At 38.9% G+C, this 18,572-nt stretch overlaps 1 protein-coding gene across 6 annotated transcripts in view; it reads right to left on the bottom strand.

Moving 5' to 3' along the window:
- DYNC1LI1 (dynein cytoplasmic 1 light intermediate chain 1) overlaps positions 1-18,572 on the bottom strand; it is a 40,240-nt gene that overhangs the window by 18,187 nt on the left and 3,481 nt on the right. For 2 of the 6 annotated variants that reach the window (XM_052695924.1, XM_052695923.1), the window contains exons 3-12: positions 12,692-12,808; positions 10,592-10,822; positions 8,042-8,211; positions 6,778-6,871; positions 5,037-5,172; positions 4,554-4,665; positions 3,699-3,758; positions 3,512-3,571; positions 2,423-2,543; positions 2,114-2,272 (exon numbers count right to left, since the gene is read on the bottom strand). In XM_052695924.1, coding sequence (XP_052551884.1) covers positions 2,114-2,272; positions 2,423-2,543; positions 3,512-3,571; positions 3,699-3,758; positions 4,554-4,665; positions 5,037-5,172; positions 6,778-6,871; positions 8,042-8,211; positions 10,592-10,822; positions 12,692-12,808 — 1,260 coding nt within the window. Of the gene's footprint in view, positions 1-64; positions 998-2,113; positions 2,273-2,422; positions 2,544-3,511; positions 3,572-3,698; positions 3,759-4,553; positions 4,666-5,036; positions 5,173-6,777; positions 6,872-8,041; positions 8,212-10,591; positions 10,823-12,691; positions 12,809-18,572 lie in introns of those variants that run through there. The other 4 variants (XM_052695922.1, XM_052695920.1, XM_052695921.1 and 1 more) reach the window with 4 other exon arrangements.

An 18,572-nucleotide genomic window follows, 5' to 3' on the forward strand; every position in this document is an offset into this window, starting at 1 on the left:
AGATGTTTTACATCACATCCTCAAATTTAGCTGTAAACAAAGAACGCCATGGCTTCAATGAAAGTTACTTAAATTTGAATGCAGAGAACACTTTATTAACTGATTACAGTTTTGATGACCAATCTTAAACTATAATTAATATGGGAAACATAGTGGGGGACATTAAGGCTGAGCCATATATATATAGACAAATCTGGATACTGATAATCTGTACATTTAACCTCTGCTTTTTCTTTATACATCTTTTATTCAGTGTCTGAAATTAATCAAAGAAAACAACGAAAAAACTGGCCACTAATTTAAGATCTTAGTCTGGAATGAAATTTTTGCATGGGTTTTTGAATGCAATATAGATCTCGGGGGATTTCAAACAAACAGATTTGCAAACATGCTCCAAATCAAGCATTCAAGTATACTTGGAGTTTGTCATTACAGTTTTGTGCAAGTGATTTTATTTTCCAACAACTAGTAGTAGTTCTCTCCTTTAGAAGTTTACGCTCTACTTAGGAGGGTATTAAAATCAACTAATAAGTTGGGAAATCAATATAAATTAAGTGCCTGTGGTGTGCATCAGCTTCCTGCTCTAAGCAACCTTTATCTGCAAGTGGACATAATTGTCAGTTTCACAGAATTACACTGACTTATCAACAAAACCCAGAAATTTATCTACTATTCTTGCACTGTGAACAGTAGTCCTACATGATGTGATACCATTTTTCACCTGTACAGCTCCCTTTTGTAAAGTTGGGCAACACATGAAAGAAAGACAAACTGTTTGTGTCTGAAACGACGTTTCAGTTCTTTTGTTCCAGTCACTGAAGGAAGAGGCAGAGGCAAGTTTGAATTACCCCAGAAAACTGAATAATTGGTTTTATTTGGTGTCTTCAAGATGCTTCACCTTCTGTGGGAGACGTAGGTGATGTAGGAGAAACCATTTCAGGTTTTCGTGAAATTCTGTCCAGTTCTGCCTGAACATCTGTTAAAACTGGCTTCTGACCTACAAAAGAAATGCACATCACTCAGTGATGTTAATGAAACCATTTTGGGAAAGACTTTGTATTTTCAATTCTCAAGAAGCATCTGCAAATCTGCCAAACAAAAAAAAAGGAAAAGGAAAAAACAATCTGTTATTGCTTCAGGCAAATCCTAGAAATGTTACTCTGTGACCTAAAGCATGCAGTAAATGCCTAAGGCCAAAAGTCAGCAGCAAAGGAACAGAAGAAATATAGTCACATCATCTATTTCAGATTTTTCAAAGTAACTTCCATAACTGTGTATAAAGCTGTGGGCATATGAAGAGTTAATGTAAAGTCTAGAAAATACACTGCTCTGTATTCTGTAAATTATGAATACTTCTGAATGATTTGCTGTATCAGCTGTATTTTGAAGTAATTCTGAATAGAAATCAGGAGTTTTACCACAGGCCAGTGTGTGTTCCACAAACTTGGTCAGCTGAAGTTGACACTGCTGCTCGAGGTGCGTGCACACCTGCAGGTGGCAAATCCCTCACTCTCCTCACCTGCTTACCTCCCCCATAACTTGGGATAGCACAAACATTTATACACTCACAATTAAACTCGACCCTAGCTTGCAATACACCTTTTTTCCTCCTCCCCCAAGTCACTCATAACTCTTATTCCCCAGCCTTCCATGCATCTAGCTTTAAAGGAATCACTGTCAGACATTTCAGATGAATACTAAACATGCTGTTGGAAGAAAATACTAAATTGATTGACTGCTGAAGTCAGTCAAAACCTTCATCAAATCAGAGCTATAGCACTGGCAAAAGGAAGTTTAAAAAGTATTAAGAAGTTAAAAAGTAATGAAGTCATTTTAACATCAATGATAAAAATACACATCACTTTGATATGAAGTCCCAATGTATCTGAATAATATTAAGATTATTTATGGCATAAGCTGCTCACACACCTACAAGAGGTTTTCTTTGATCCTCTGAGCCTTAAGAAGGGCAGGCAATACTGAATCACTATGACAATAAGAAGCCATATCCAACAAAACATGCAGTTACAAGTAGTAGTGTTCATACTTCTGACAGACTACATTGAATGATGCACAGCTCAGTCTGAATTGTAAGCTGATCTTTTTAGCATACCTGACTTTTTTGCTGATGGTGGTAGATTGCTGCCAGTACCTCCTGTGCTGCCACCTCCAGGACTGCCACCAACACCACCAGGGCCACCAGGGGAACCAGTTTTCTTACTCAACAGACTATTGAAGAAGTTTGCCAGGACTCCCTCACTGGTAGCTCCTGCTGCAAGGAGACAGGAGTGAGTGGTAGGAAAGACAAAAAACATCCAAACATTGTCCAGATAAATAGCAATTCAACATTTTGGTTATGCTAAATAAGCATATTAAAGGTAATTCCCCAAATTAATTCTTGTCCCCGGAAAGAAAAACGTACCTTTCATGTTGGGATCAATTTTTTTGGATCCAGCAGGGATAGGTGTAACACTGGCAACATTGGATGTTACAGATCTATTTGGTGTCCTAGGAGATCCTCCAGGAACTCTCGGTGAGGCATCCTGTGCAAAGAAAGAGGAGAAAATTAAAAAGTCTTCCATAGAATCAAATCATGCACTGTAATTGCATGTGAAACTAAGCACCTGCTTCTCAGTTCTACTTCTTTTTTAATAATGTCATTTCCCTCACAACTGAAATGAGGCAAGATTAAATTTTACGTGTTTGTTTTTTTTTTTTTCTCCACACTTATGACATTGTTACAAATATTAACTTCAGTGCAACTGAAGCACTGCTGAAGCTTCCCTCCAGGCACTTCAATGAGAAAAATGAAGCTGTTATTTTATAGTTCCTCTGATCACAGTGAAAACTCCACCGATGAGATTGCAGAGGACCTAAGATCAGCTTCTTGGGAAGATAACACCACGTGCCACCAATTACGCGGAAAGGACTGAAGGCAGTCCAAGGAAAAAAGTGAACAAGAAAGCTCCAAACAAAATAACCCCCCCAAAACATTACTCAGTTCTTCAACGATAACAGATGTTTTTGTAAAATTGCAGTTCATCTAAAAAAAGTTGAAGTAATCTCTAAAAATTTACATGCTCTCTATTAAACTTCTTACTTTCCAGTTATTTTGAATTTAGACATCATAATCCTCACTTAACCATATATAATTTTTCCCCCAGAGTTTCAATATTCCTAGAATGACAGTGCCAAATTTTGGATATAAAACTCACCAAAGCAATTCAGCTGACATACAGTTTGCTCCCTGGCACACTCTTGGGATGGAAAGGGTGGGCAAGTAACTGCTTAGATGCACTCTAACATTTGAAAAGTAAAGCCACAGCACTTAGCCCTTGCTGCCAATACAAGTTGTCATGCCTAGCTGAGAAGAAGTGTCATCATTTTAGAGCAGTGTAAGAAATAGGCTTTAAACACTACATAGTTTACACAAATAAATTGATCAAAGCTATTTGAACGCGCAGTTAAGAGACAAACAGCCCTCAAATACAGGTGATGGTATTGGAAGTACTTTGTTACTACTAACCACTGGCCTTCCTGCAGCAGTAGGAGGCTGTTTCGCCAATTGAGACTGCAAGAAAGAAAAACAAACAACCAATAAACCCATGTATTATTAGATATTACAAAACTTTTTTTCTTTTCCTGGAGAATCTTGTTAGATGAAACATCAGCTGTTTGTTTTACAAACAGAACATTACCTGCTGCTTCATGAGAAACACTTGGTCATCTTCTGCAACAATTTCTTTCTCATGAACAAACTGCAACACAAAAGAAAAAAAACCAAAACACTAATACCAGGATCTGCAAGAATACAACATAAAGCATAGGATACACAGTATCTGTTCACAGATGCACGCACTGAGGCATGTTGTTACCTTATCCTGGCCTGAGCTTGGCATTACTTTCAGTGACTTTTGCACTAGCATGAAGTGCCATAAGAAATAGAAACATCTTAGATCCAGGTCTACACAGCAAGTCACCAAAGACAGGCTTTGCCAAAGCAAGCAAGGCAAATACCAAAATTTACAATCTACAGCATATAATCATGCAAAAAGTTTGCCAGTTACATTTCCCTTGGATTCTTGGTACTCAACACATTGCTGTATGTCTTGGTTTCTCCCCCAAAGCTTATAGAAGGACACAGCATTAAGTTTTCTCAGCTGAAATAATCGACATTTGGAAAATGATCACTCCCAAACTCTTAACTTTACTAGAAAGAAAGCAAATATTTCTGTGACTCAATAACTTCCACGTATACATGGGGTCCTCTTTGCTGGCATTTTGTTCAATCCCTCCATGTTTTCCATATAGTTCAGCCTTTATTCTTAAATGGTATGAGAGAGGAAATACACCAAAAAGTTCTGAACGTACTGTGTAAGCTGGAGAAGAGCTATACAAAACACCAAGAAAACACTGAGAACAAAATGAAAAGACAGAATAAGCAAAAATATGTTTATCGTATTCTTGGAAGCAAAGCTCTGAAAGCTAACAGGGAGATAGGCTGCCAAAAGCACTAGCAAAATATATTCCATTTTTAAAACCTCTCATTTTACCTTTCTGACCGGCGGTTTTCTTATGGTGTCTTCAAAACTGTCTTCTGCTTTTAGTGTTTGAAAGTTCTCATGCAAGATGCCAATCTTCTTGTCATTATCCCAACCTGCAGGACTAGAAGGAAGGATCATTTGGCTTCAAATTCCATCATTACTTCAGGTTATTCTTGAACGCAGTTCTCATCTACATGGAACTGAAAGCCCAGAAAGTTGTCATTTCCTTTCTTCTGTGCAAGGGGGTTATTGACCAGTACAGGTAACTACAGACAGGGACTGGTTCACCATAACAGAAAGGAAATGCCTCTTGGTTTATCGTTTCTCTTTGAGGAAGTGAGTATTTGTTGTCTCAGCCAACTTCCCTCTCCAAATCCCCCAGCTCAGCAGACTGTTACACTCATCTTTCAAAAACACAGGACAAAAAAGGCTCTGCAGTCCTGTACAAATGTATGTTGTAGTCATATTCACACAACAGTGCAGGTAACTTACATAAATACTGCATCTTTTTCCACAACAACAGCTGGAACGTTGAAAGGAAACCCGTACAACTTCTGGACTATATATTTATAGACTAAATCAATGTTTTTGTTCTCCTTTACCGAGGTGTAAATAAGCGCGGCCCCATCTGAGTACACTTGTTAAAGAAAACTCCATTTTAGAGGTTAGTAAGAAATAGGAAAATGGCCCATTTTTGTTATTCTAAAGGCTATCTCCTCTGAAACATTTAAGAGGAATACAAAAATCAAATAGGTCAAGCAACTTCCAATGCTATTTTTTGAAATAAGCTATTTAAGAATTTATGTCTCTCTTCCTGCATATATTTTAGGGCAACTCATCCGTTGGTTTTTGAGTAAAGGCTCTTCTCACTTTCAAAGCCCACAGTACCAATAGCTTCACTATGTTGTCTTTTATTATTATATTTTTTTTGCTTTCAGCAAGTGAAAACTTTCATGCCATATCCTTATCTCATCATTCTCCCGTCCTGCAGGACTACACAGAGATGTGACACAGATACTACAGCATTAACATCAATAGCTCCAAGAATACAAAAGGTCTTTCACTTTCCCAGCTGAGTTTTTAAATTTGGGACCAAGCTCTTATATTACAGAGCGATCTCCTTTGAAAGGAAGGTAAATGAGTTGTGCTCTACGTTAGTACTAAAATGAGTGGTTATTATTCTCATACGGTTCAGTATCAAAGGAAGATTATTTACACACAGGATTAATAAAAGCAACAAGGGAAGTTTCAAGTAGTTGTCACTTTGATATTATAAAAATGCCCCAAACCCTAACCAGTTTCTACATAGATGAAATTCAAATTCTGAAAGAATAAGTAATCTAACAAGATCTGATTCCCATTCAGTGACGTTCAGAATACAGTACTGAGCTGCATATGGCAATTGCATGGACTAATTCCTACTAATGTTTCATATTCCTTTTCTTCATCTACAGAACTTACTGCAATTATCTGTAACTCCATTTTGAAAAACTAGATCCAAAGGAGGTGCCATCACAGTACTTCAGTAGGATCTCAGGGTTTTGAACTACCTTTCCATCTGTTAATTTTTGTCTCTCCAGTAGTATTTAGACCCCACTTCCTACAGCACACATTATGATGACACAATGAAGGCACATTATTGGCATCTAAAATCTAGATCTGAGCACACCTAGCTACCTAAATAGCATTTTATACATGGCATAGTGACAATTTACATATGTTGTGCCTACTAATAGGAAAGCCAGGGGATCTTTCCCATATCAATTTTTATCTCCTTTCTTCCCTCATCACCTTACCTGTGGGATTACTGAACTCTGAACATAACACATGTTCAGTCAAAAAGATATGGGCATCTGAAATGATTTCATGCTAAAATGAATTATCTTCTTTTTATTTTAGGGAGCTTGTTGGTTAAGATTTGCTGATTTAGGAACTGATTCTTCAGTATGGAAATGGCAAGGAAAGAAATTCAAAGTAAGGGAACGTGCCAGACTCTTGCATATCTGTAATGAATTAATTCAATTCATTTCAATCAATTCAATTAAAAAATTATTCAACAGAATGAGGAAATATTTAACCCAGCATTGTATATAGGGAATAACCAAAGCAGATGTCCAGCAACAAAGAAGGAGTTGTGCACAGTTTTGGTAGAGGTGCAAATATTCTTTTAAGCTGGTCACAATTAATGCAAAGCTTTGAGTCCTTGTCGTCTTTATGATGCGTTCAAGGATACACTGTAAGCAAAACCGTCTGATATGTGACTGAATGAAGTCGAAGTGTTCATCTCTGTAGTCATGCTCTTTTTCCAGAACACCGATGGCATCGCACTGTTAAAATAAGCACAGAATTAATATGCCACTTCCAGCCAGCTGCTGAAATAGCAGTGCTGCTGCACCTCCTTCACAACTCTGAGCCATGGGGGGCAAAGCAAAAAAAAACCAAAAACCTCCTGAGATTGTTTTGAAACACAATTTTTCTTTCATATATTTTTTTAAATCTGCATCTTAGCATGCATGTGGTAGCATGGGCTGCCTTAAATTGGGAGTTAAAGTGTTTGCCATTTTCCATTCTCTTCCCAACTGCAACCACGTTATGCAATAAATCAACATCTCTATTGAACACCAATCCATTGAATACAAGCATTTTCTGCACAGTGCTTTTACAATGCTGTGCTATCACAAGGCATAGTCTTTTCGGCTGGCTACTTGCTCACCCTTTGCAAAGGTAAGCCAAAGCAAGAAGCGTGGAGATGAGAAGAACAAAAATAGTGGTTGTGGTGAGGGAAGAATAATGGAGACCCAGGAGGTGAAAACAAACAAACAAACAACAAAATACAGGTGCTTTTCAAATGAGAGAGTCAGCCTTCTCTAGAAGTAACAGCATATGCATCAAAAGGTTTATTCTTTCTCTTTGGGCCACCAGAGGCTGCAGATGCAGTATGTTTAATGCCAATGAGAACTGAAAAGCCATGGGGGAATAAAACAAAACATGAGAACTACACTACTTTCTCTCTAAACTAAAGACTAAAGTGTGAGGTATTTAATAGAAATCAAATCAGGTCACAGAAACACCCTAAGAACTGAGCAATGTTAGCAGAGCAGCACTCTACTAGCTAGCACCCTGAAACTTTTTCCTTCACATAAAAAAAAGCAGAAGTATTTAAAAATCCAAACCACCCTTTACAGAATAAAGAATGGCTGTGTAAATTAAAGGGAGTTTTAGTTGCTTACTGACTAGCTCACTTCTGAGAGCAAAACCAGGTCTGAGGTATTTCTCAATTCCCTGAAAACTGGTAATACCACAGGAAATACTACATCCAAATTAACATGCAAATAGGGCTTCCAGAAGATTCCCAACCTTCAACATAAACCTATTTATAAGAATTCTTATCCAACGTATTCAGAATGAATTTAGAACCAAGAGTTTCCCACCCCAAATCCACAATTTAAAGCACCCCCTTAATAAAACATACAAAAAACCTAAAATGTGAAACAAACCTTTGTACAAACTACTACTACTGGAATGCCTAAGTTACATGTTAGTGTATCTGCACCCAGGGGTAAAATCACACTGTCATCTTTGTCTTCCTGTAATGAAGTGTTTCTTCTCTGTGGAGAAGCTGGAAAATCCTCGCCTGGTTCTACATATTCCTGGAAGTCTCTTACCACTGAAAATAAAAAAAAATAAGTTAAATGAAAAGATCACCTACTTTAGTATTTCAACATTGATTCCCACTGCCATTGATCTCTAGTACTGCTGACAGTACAGTGCTTCTGTAGGTTGAAAGAACTGAACATGCAGCAAATGCCACCACTCATTTATTTGGCTAGGCAGAAGAACATGGCCGGTTTCAAGTGTCCATGAGGACAGCATTAACCCATTTTGACTTTTAGCACTGTGGAAGAACCACTGGGCAGTTGCTATTAGCTATCATTGCTTGACAAATCTACTACAGAACCAAGGTCCCCTGCATTGTTCTTGGTGAAATTAGCAAAAATCTGTTAGCATAAACAGCAGCAAGCCTTGTACAGATCATTTAGTTGGTTTGACCTAAAAGTCCCTCATCCACAGTTTTCTGTACCATGAATCTATACCAGTAATAAACAAACAAAAAAATTAGTCAATAACTAGATTATTAAGTAGCAGCATTTTAAACATTTGGCATGATTTTACAACAGATCAGATACTACTTTAAAGTTTAGCAAGGAAGGCAAGTCAGAATCCAACAAGAATTAGAAGGAAAAAAAAAAAGGCAAGGTTATAAGTGTAACTCTTGTCAGTTCTGATGCAAATGCCCAAGCTCTAATTACAAGGTCACTTAACGTGCATCCCACGAGGGATGCAGCATCAGGCATCAGACGTTTGTACCTTTCACATCAAGTGTCTGATTTCACCCAGCAGAAAAAGGATTCTATCCCAAACCACTTCCATTACTTTTCCACGGGTAGCACTGCCTGAATCAGCCAAAAATCCAGGCAGCAAGATGATTTAGCTGAATCACAGATGAATCACACACACCAGCACTCTAGTACTTTCTCACTGCTTTGTCCTGATTTGCCTTCATCCATCCCTACCTTTTCTAAACTGACTGAAGGCCTGAGTTCCTACCTAGAAAAGCATCGGGTGAATTAACAGAACACGGAGTTATCCAGCATCCAGAATAAAAGTGCATTGGGCTGAAGTTATTCAGCTCTTCTACTCGAAATTCAGAACAAAAAGAAGCATATGTACAGATCATCATCTCTACTTCAGCAGTTGATTGAGGCTCTCATTAAAGCACCGCTGCCCCTTCAGTCTGGTCTGAGAGCCTCCCAGACTGATTATGTTTTAATCCAGAGCTCTCACCAGGATATGCCAGCAACTCAAGGGAAGAAAAAAGATTAATGCACCGTATCAACTCAGAGACCTTGGAATATTTTTTTCTGGATTTTGTAAAATTTTCTATTCTGTTCAGTCAGTCGGTAAAGAAGCAAAGCTACCATCTGCACAGTTTTGATAGCAAAGATATTGCATCCCTACTTTCATCCAGTAAAACCATATCCTGAAACAGCTGGTAATTTTAATACACAGCCTCCCCCACCAACAAAACAAAATGACCAACGCTCAAAAGCACTCTTCTCCCTCTCTTAATTTTTCACAATAAGAATTTAAGATGGCTCCCAGGAATGACACTCCCTTAGCATAATCTTTTAAAAGAAACGTAAGCTGTTGCCTTACTGCCCATTTAATCACAGCACAGCTACAACTTGGATGTCCAAAAAAAAAAGCAAAAAAAAAAGCTATCCAACAGGTGCTTAAGAACATAATCATTCTAGAGACAAATTTCAGACTTCAATATATACAATTTTAATCACAGTATTTGATCATACACAGCCTTCCCAAATGCTTGCTTCCTGTAGTAATTCAGGGAGGTGAAGGGGCAAGGTTCATGATTTAGTACCACAAGTGAAATACGGTGGCTGCCCAAAACTAGTAGGTGCTATGACACTAGCAAGCTCAGTCAGATCAAGGAATTCTGCAATAACCTTGTGTTCTGCATATTTAAGTTAAAAAGACATGAAAGTGATAGAGCATATTCATGAAAAAAAAACAAACCAAAACAAAACAAAAAAACCCACACAAAAAAACCCAAACCAAAGCATACATAGCTGCATTTGTGTCAAGAGTAACTCCTCAAGCATAAAGGGCCCAAACATTACTGGGCATGAAATAATCCTGAATGCTTTCAACATTTACATTTTTGTTAAACAGAGAAAAGACACAAAATTATCTAGCCTGACTGATTACAGGAACAAGTAAAAGACTAATGCAGTATAAAAGATGAAAATCCACCTTTAAAATAATTAAATATAAAACAGAAAGCCATTACATTTTTTTCATTTGATAAATCTTATCTTGTTTCTCCAGGAAATAAGACAATTCAACCTGGAACTCCTGATCTTAAGCCACTTTTACAATAGAGAAAAAGACTGCAATGGAGAGATTAAGTTGTACAGAAAGCATTAAGCATACTTAAGTGGAATCCTAAATATCTACAGAATACTCACATTTTTGTTCCATTTCTTTCATTTCTTCAGGAGGAATTTTCAACTTGTCAATGTGTTCTCTTACAACACTTGCCCATTTTTGTAAAGAATCCATTGCAGTCCAAGGCCTGGACATGTCTACTACCAACATAACTAGAGTGTCCTTTAGTGAGTTTGACTCCATTGCAAATTTAAGGAGACCCTTGTGATACAGGTCACCATCCAAAATCCGTACATTGCATCTTGTTTGGTCTATAACAAAAGAAAAAACAAGATTGAGATTCACTTGCAACAGTCCACTCCATAATAACCATTACATTTTCATTAGGTATGTAAAATACAAGTCAAGAAAATTAAAATACATGTTTAAAACAGTCAGCTTAACACACACACACCCCAGCAACTGCAGCTTGTGGAGAGCCCTTGCCCCTCAGAGACACTGAAGCTTGAAGAATTCAGCTTAATGGCCATAACTGAAGATCTTGAACAGAGTACCTGAAGATGAAAACTCAGAGAAAAAATTGAATATTTCCAATGTTAATCTTCACCATTTGAGAAGGAAAATGGTTCTCTTGGAAAAGCAACTTAAAGGGGGAGCTTTGAAGGGGAGATGGCAGTCAGCTGAGCAGATGGGATGAAAAGGGATGGCTGAATTCATTCAATGTGATGTGCATGTATAACTGTATCTTGGCCATCAGAAAACTGAAGCAGAACTGCAAGTTTCTGTCATAAGCTTTAATGATTTAGATGGAGAGTGAACAGGCAAGAAAGTTATTCTTCAGATCTGCAGAAGGACAATCACAGTGCAGACAGGCCATCTTACTGCTTCTTCCACCAAAACAGTGTACTTCTACCCTCAGAAACACTTCTGAAGTGAATGAAGAGCTAGTAGTTCAAAATCAGATAGCATGATATAATTACATTTTGCCTTCAGGTAAATTTTCACAGCTTGATACAGAAGCTCTGAGGAAAACATTCAGAACCAGTTCTTAACTTTGTGATGTCAAGTCATCTTTGAGACCAATAGCCAGAGGTGGAAGTCAAGCAAGGAGGTGATTTCAGAAGGTAGAAGGAACTAACTTCTGTTTCTCCTTCAACCTGCATTTGTTTTCATAGCACGGAGAAGTCATTTTTACCCACAAGTACTTCTGTATTCTTATTCACACTCAGCTGCTTCTAAGCATTGCCTGTAGATAATTCATTACACTTCATCAGCTAGTGGTGAGACCCCACCTGCAGTACTGTGTTCAACCCTGGACCTCAAAATAGGAAGCATCTGGATCAGATAGAGCACATGCAGAGGAGGCCACAAGGCTGGAGCATCTCTCCTACGGAGAGAGCTGGGGTTGTTCAGCTGAAGAAGAGAAGGCTGTAGGGAAACCTTACAGTGACATTCCAGTATCTAAAGGGTCCCTACAGGAAAGGCAGGGAGGGACTTTTTATATAGGCATGCAGTGACAGGACAAGGAGGAATGACTTTAAACTGAAAAAGGAGAGATTTAGGTTACATGTTAGAAAGAAATTCCTCACTCAGAGTGTGATGAGGCAATGGAAGAGGTTGCCCAGAGAAGCTGGGGATGCCCCATCCCTGGAGGTGTTCAAGGCCAGGCTGGATGGGGCTTTGTGCAGACTGGTCTAGTGGGAGGCGTCCCTGATCATAGCAGGGGGGTTGGAACTCACTGGTATTTAAAGGTCCCTTCCAACCCAAACTATTCTATAATGCAGTGCATAAACAGGCTACAGCCTCCTTCCCTCACCCTCTCCCCCTCAATTTAAGCATCAGGGTGGAATTAAGCATTCCACAGGTACAGATATCTGCAATGTGAGTCTTATACACCTTTTCCTCTAGTTTGACGAGCGCGCTTTTGCCTACCACCCATTCAGAATGTCACAAAAGACTGCTTTTCTCCTGGCCTTTTCAGCCTTTTAACTGGCTCTTCTCCTCCTCATGCCTGGTCATTCATGATATATGTAAAGGAGATTAGAATGAGAAACCTCATCATAACAAATTGCCTGTGGACTGAACTGACCTTCTACTGAGAAAGAAAACCATCCCATTCTCATTCTAAACATCACAATACTGAACCACTACTTTGGTTTAAGATCTTATAAGAAACTTACCATCTCGATCTTCATCATGCACGTTTAAATACAAATACTCCATGCCTCTTCCTTTTTTGTATTCCTCGATTCCTTGAATTTTTCCTATTAAGCTAGTTTTACCTGCTCCATCTTCACCTGGAGAGACAGAAATTAGATAACACTCAATCTTAAAACTCAGCTACATTTAAAAATCATTTGTGACAAGAAGGAAATGTTCTTTAACAAGACAACTGAGCTCATTAAATTTTCAAAATATAGAGGGCTTTGCCCAACTCATCCATTTGTTTAAAGTGCGTGCTTCATCTTCAAGTCTCATCTCTAATCAGTTACAAAGGCAGTTATGACAGTACCTATCCTTTTTGAATAAAGTTTTCATATGTATTTTTGCAAGCTAACTTAACACTTTAAACAACTGCAGTCTTTCACTTGTAACCAAAGTCTTTCTGAAGTAGAGGTGCAAGTGAGAGTAAGTTCATCACACAATCAGAAGAATGCCACTGACAATTCTCCCCAGTCAAACAGGGCAGAACAGCAGGCTGAATAGGGCAAAACTGTTTTCTTATAATTTTATGAGTTGATTTCTCTGAATCTTTTCTACAGTTCTGAAGAAGCTTTAAAGGAGGTGGAAAACAGAAAACTTTTGTCGTACATTCTGACACAGCCTACAGATCCATTGATCCCACTCTTAATGCCCACTTATTGCCTCCCCTCCAAAGGGACCTCAGATTGCCAGTGAACCTTACACCGTAAGTACACAACTGCTCAACTGCTGCCAAAGACTCATCCTAAAGATCTTCTTAGTACACGTCCTAGAGCTGGAAAACTTCATGCACCATTTTTCAAGTCCAAAAGAGTAACCTAAGTACACCTGGATGTAGATCAGGGGTTTTGCTTCTCTAATTTGATACAGTGATGAGCACATTTGACAGGCTGAGAGCTGGGGCTGTTCAGCCTGGAGAAGAGGAGATTTTAAAGTGACCTGAGAGCAACCTTTCAGTACCTAAAGAGGAGCTACAGGAAAGAAGGGGACAGACTCTTTAGATGGCTCTGTAATGATAGGGCAAGAGGAAATGGTTTCAAGCTTAAAGAGGGGAGATTAAGGTTAGATATAAGGAAAAAGTCTTTTACCATGCGGGCGGTGAGGCACAGGAACAGGCTGCCCAGTGATGTGGAGGATGCCCTGTCCCTGTTGACTTTCAAGGTGAGGCTGGATCAACCCTGGGCAACCTGATCCAGCTGTGGTGTCCCTGTTCATTGCAGGGGAGTTGGGATAGATGGCCTTTAAAGATCCCTTCCGACTCTAAGGATTCTGATGTCATGACAAGGGTTAGTGAGGACGGAGATTAGTAACTTCCCAGAGCTCACTCACAGGTTACAAAATCAAAATTAATAACAGGTTCCTAGGTACCTTATCCACTCCATGCCAAAAAGAACATTTTTTCAAGTCTCAACAATACAGTGAAAGTGTAAGCACTACATAAAAAAGAAAAAAAGTGCAAGGGCAATAATTTTCATTGTTACATATAAGGATGAATTTTCCCTGTAGAGAAACTTGGTCATCATCCTCTAGATGAATATTACACCTAGATATAATAAGACCACAGAAACAGCCACAGAAGACAGCAGAAAAATCATACTGATAGACTGATGTTGAATTTTCCCAACACAGAATGCCCAAGGTTGCTGTAAGGAAATACTCAGTGTGGAGTTCAGCTTCAGATTTGACCAATAGTCTGGAAGCTACCAGAAAGCTGGGTTACTTAGAGTAAAAACTGAAAAGCAAAAACTGAAAAAAATGAAATTATGTCAGCTAAACTTTAAATTTGTTTGGAAAATTAGTCTGCGAGGTCCTTAACTTTATTAAGTCTGGGCACACCTAAGAAAACACAATTACAGGTAATTTTAACTAAATGCTGGAAAGCACAGCAAGTTTCTATTCACACAAGCTTTTCCTCTTCTTGTATGAATATTCTCTTAAATAAGAAATTCTGCCTGAAAGGTGAACAATTGAAGCCTCTTCACCCCAGATGAATGACAGTTCTTCCCTTGCCTTCACCAGAGTACTCCAACTTCTTGAACTTGTCATCTACAAGTTACAGTGGAGATTCTATTGAGCTGCTGCACTGGCAAGGTACGCTGCAAGAAGGTGCTGTTACTATTGCTGAAGTTTTCTATAGGTTTTACCAGACTTAAATTAAAAAGAAAAAAGAAAAAATCCCACAAAACAAGGTAGCTTTGGTTCCAAACGCTCAAAAGATAAAACAATCCTTATTCCTTTCAAAGAGGATTGCAGTTTGCCATTTCCCAGGTTGCTCACACTAGCTACCTCCAGCTAAGTTCTCTTACATTCTACCTTGTTTCGCATAGGTGGTAACAAAGCTTACAATTTGTTTGCATTGGGAAAGCTTAGCACCTTCAGCAAAGTTCATCTGCCAGTTTGCAATAAAACTGCCTGCAACCTGACTAAGAAACACCTGTGGTCACGAGAAGTTCCAACATCGCAAAAGAAACCCTTGATTTCATTAATTAGTCAGGTAAATGAAGAGAATAGTGAGATGTGCAGCTGACACAAAGGAAGCCAAAGGATACATGAAGAAAAGTACTAGAAAGAACACTGGCAAGTGGCCCAAAACAAGCAACTCATGAACTAAGCAGCATACAAACACAACTGCTCACAAGAGTGCAAGATGGCCGCATAGCCAGATGTGCCCCAACCCACAGGTGATCCTGAGCTCCCAAAAGATTCGTAAGCCAAATTAGAGTCAACGTCTGGAAAAAGCTGTCAGAAAGTAAAAACTGGGACATGGTGTATGACATCAGCACTTCTTCCTCCTTGCCCACACCATTCATTGGAAGTAAGAAAAGATTACCTTTAACAAGAGAGCAAAGTCTTGATGCTCCGTTCTGCCTCTATTTCTTAATAATAAGTATTCTTAAGTATGTTGGACATACCTTTTACAACTGTGATAGCTGCAAATACATTTGATCCCTGCTATTCACCTATTTTTTTCTCATCCTAAAGCCTTCAAAACTCCAAGAAGTCAACCAATTTTGAACATACCCAAGTTATGCTGGGAAATAGCAGCAGTATAGTTCTGCTTTCTAATTACTTTTTAGCAAATTCTACCTGCATGCAATGCTAATGTCTAAGGCATCCCAAAACCCAAATCTTCTATTGTAATGCTTTTAGTATATACTGAAGCTTTCCTCCACCAGATGACAAGGAAATGGAAGGAAGCCTGTTGGTTATTTTAAGTTTGAGGGGTAACAGACAGCACCATAACACAATTAGTGCAGGTACTGCCAGGCACATACATCGAAATGTGCATATACTCTTATTTCTAAATAAGAACACGTGGATACACACACATCTGTAGCATTTGACATTCTGAACCCTAGCATACTTCAGAATATTTTTTGTCACTGTCTCTGGGTAACCCTGAAGTACAGAAAACAGCAGTGGTACTTAGTTTCAAACAAAAGGGACAGGTCCTATCCCCAGGTCTTAAACTTTACTGCCTGTTCAAGTTACGAAACAAGGTGCTTCATTTTATCTGAAGGTCTACCGAAACACCATGCAAGACAGAGTGCTATCATGCACCTCCAGGAGGAGTAATCATCATACCCCTCTTCCTTCCAAAATTTTGAGACAGAAAATCCTTTGGCGGCTTCTTTATTTCAAAAGATATAATAATCAAATTTCTATATGTAAGCTCACAGAGCAAAACATTCCTGACATGCAATTCTTGCTCTAGAGCTGCAAGGCAGAATAAAACTGAAGATGCACATGTAAGATTTTGCATCCTGCTTTCATAAGTAACCCAAACCCCTCCTTTTCTAAGATAAATCTTAAAGAACTAGAACTCCCCACTACATCAAGCTGCACTTGTACATTAATCATACAGTGAGGAAACAGAAGCAATGCTTCCCAGCAAGCAGTGCTGCACACTAAAGCTGAATACAAACAGGAGAGACAATAGATTTAATTTTTCCGGAAGCTGAGCTAGGAAGCAGTCGCAGCAATCTGCTTACACAGTATTTCACCATCTTGTTAAGCAAAAGGAGAGCCTTGCATTCAGCTGAACAAAAGCCATCTCACTTCCATACCCATGCTGCTCCTTCACTCCCTGACAAGCCACTCAAGCACTCCTGGCCAGGAGCACCAAGGCAGCATGCGACAAAACCCGGCCCTGCTCCCTGCTGGTGGATGCTGGCCAGCCCCAAAGCCGGAGGAAATTTAGGTTGCAGAACTTCTGTTCCATTAAGCATTGATAATTATCAATATTTACTACTCACACTTCCACTTCTCTTCCAGTTTAGGAAACGAAAGCAGAAGCAGATTATCACTTGTCTTAAAACAAGGCAAACATCTATTAATTTCTTACTGCACATAGAACCATCCTGAGTATCATTCATTGTCACCACGACAGACATTAGTTTCTACTTATGTAAATCTTCTCCACTGTAAAATACCAAATGTGTTCACAATATGTGAAATCAATAAAGCAGAATGCAAAATGTTTCTTTTATTGGTACCTCTTCTATGAGGGGCTCTGATTCTTTTCCCCAGCAATAGTTTGAAAAGCTCTGGACTTGCTGAAAAGCTGTGCATGTAACCATAATGCCAAAGGTTCCTTGATGAAACTTGAAACTGAGTTATCAAGGGCAAAGCAGCTTTCCCAGAATCTCAGTGATCTCTATTCTATGCAGTGTGGAACCTCCCAGCCCTAATCCAGCAGAATGGAGACACAACAGCCTTCACACTACAGATAAGGACATGTGGGCTATAGCTATTTTCCAGATAAAACACTTCTCTCAAGCACAGGCTAGTAGCTGCCTTTTCCTCATCCTCATATCAATCAGTGACAGAGATTTGCTTACACATACCATACTAATTGAAGAATGCCTTCTGTGGAGCAAGACCAAAATAATCAGGGTAAGCCAAGTTTAGTTTGCTTTCAGAGAATGGAGGAACAAAATTAATTATGCTGACGAGATTCTTCTCCACAATTCCTCAAAACAATGTGCAAGTTTGCAGTCAGTAGGTCGTATCAAGTCTTGGAATAACTCACCATCAAATTAGACTTCACTTGTTAGACAAAAAGCTTTGTTTTACCCCACTGAAAACATTTTTCTTCTCACACATCATTTGCTTGGTTTTACAGTGGCACTAAAAAAAAATCAAACAGCTTTTCTGAGGGGCACAGAAACTGTACTTCTGCATAACAGCAGAATATAAAACAGAGCATAAACAACTGTTCCAGCATCCCTTTGTGAAGTCCTGCAACACAAGAATAGATGGGCTGACCATGGAAACAGGTAGAGCAGTAGCAGTATTACTTATTTCTGCAGTGAATATAAGCAACACATCTCTAAGGCAAGCACTAAGTCCCTGTACCACAGCAGTACATTTTAACCCAGGTTCACTACCAAAAGAGAATAATCCTGCGCTACTATCAAAGGGATGCCTTTATTAGCATTCCTGTCACTAGCCTACCTGGAGAGTACAGAAACACAATTCCTTCCACATTATCACCTTCAAAACTATTTCTGAGATAGATCTACACATCAGCAACACCACTGGCAAAGCAGAGACAAATTAAATAAACACAGTTCAAGAATTCCACACTTTGCCATGCTGTTACAATTAAATACGGCTTACTGCACAACTTTCATTTAATTCTGGCCTCTTGGAAAACGAGTTAGAACAAGAAGAACATTCCCAAAAGCACACCTTCCTTCTGAAACAGTAACCTAATTGTTTTGCTGCTACATTATCTAGGTAAACATCCCATCAAAACAACTGATAATCTTAGCACTGTAACTCTGTTGACTGAAAGAGAACATGGCTTGCATTTGGAAGGCTCTTACTGCACAGAATATGAAAAAGTTCAGATTT

Source organism: Tympanuchus pallidicinctus, unplaced genomic scaffold (genome assembly GCF_026119805.1).
Source record: "Tympanuchus pallidicinctus isolate F22 unplaced genomic scaffold, pur_lepc_1.0 scaffold3, whole genome shotgun sequence".
Lineage (NCBI taxonomy): Eukaryota > Metazoa > Chordata > Aves > Galliformes > Phasianidae > Tympanuchus > Tympanuchus pallidicinctus.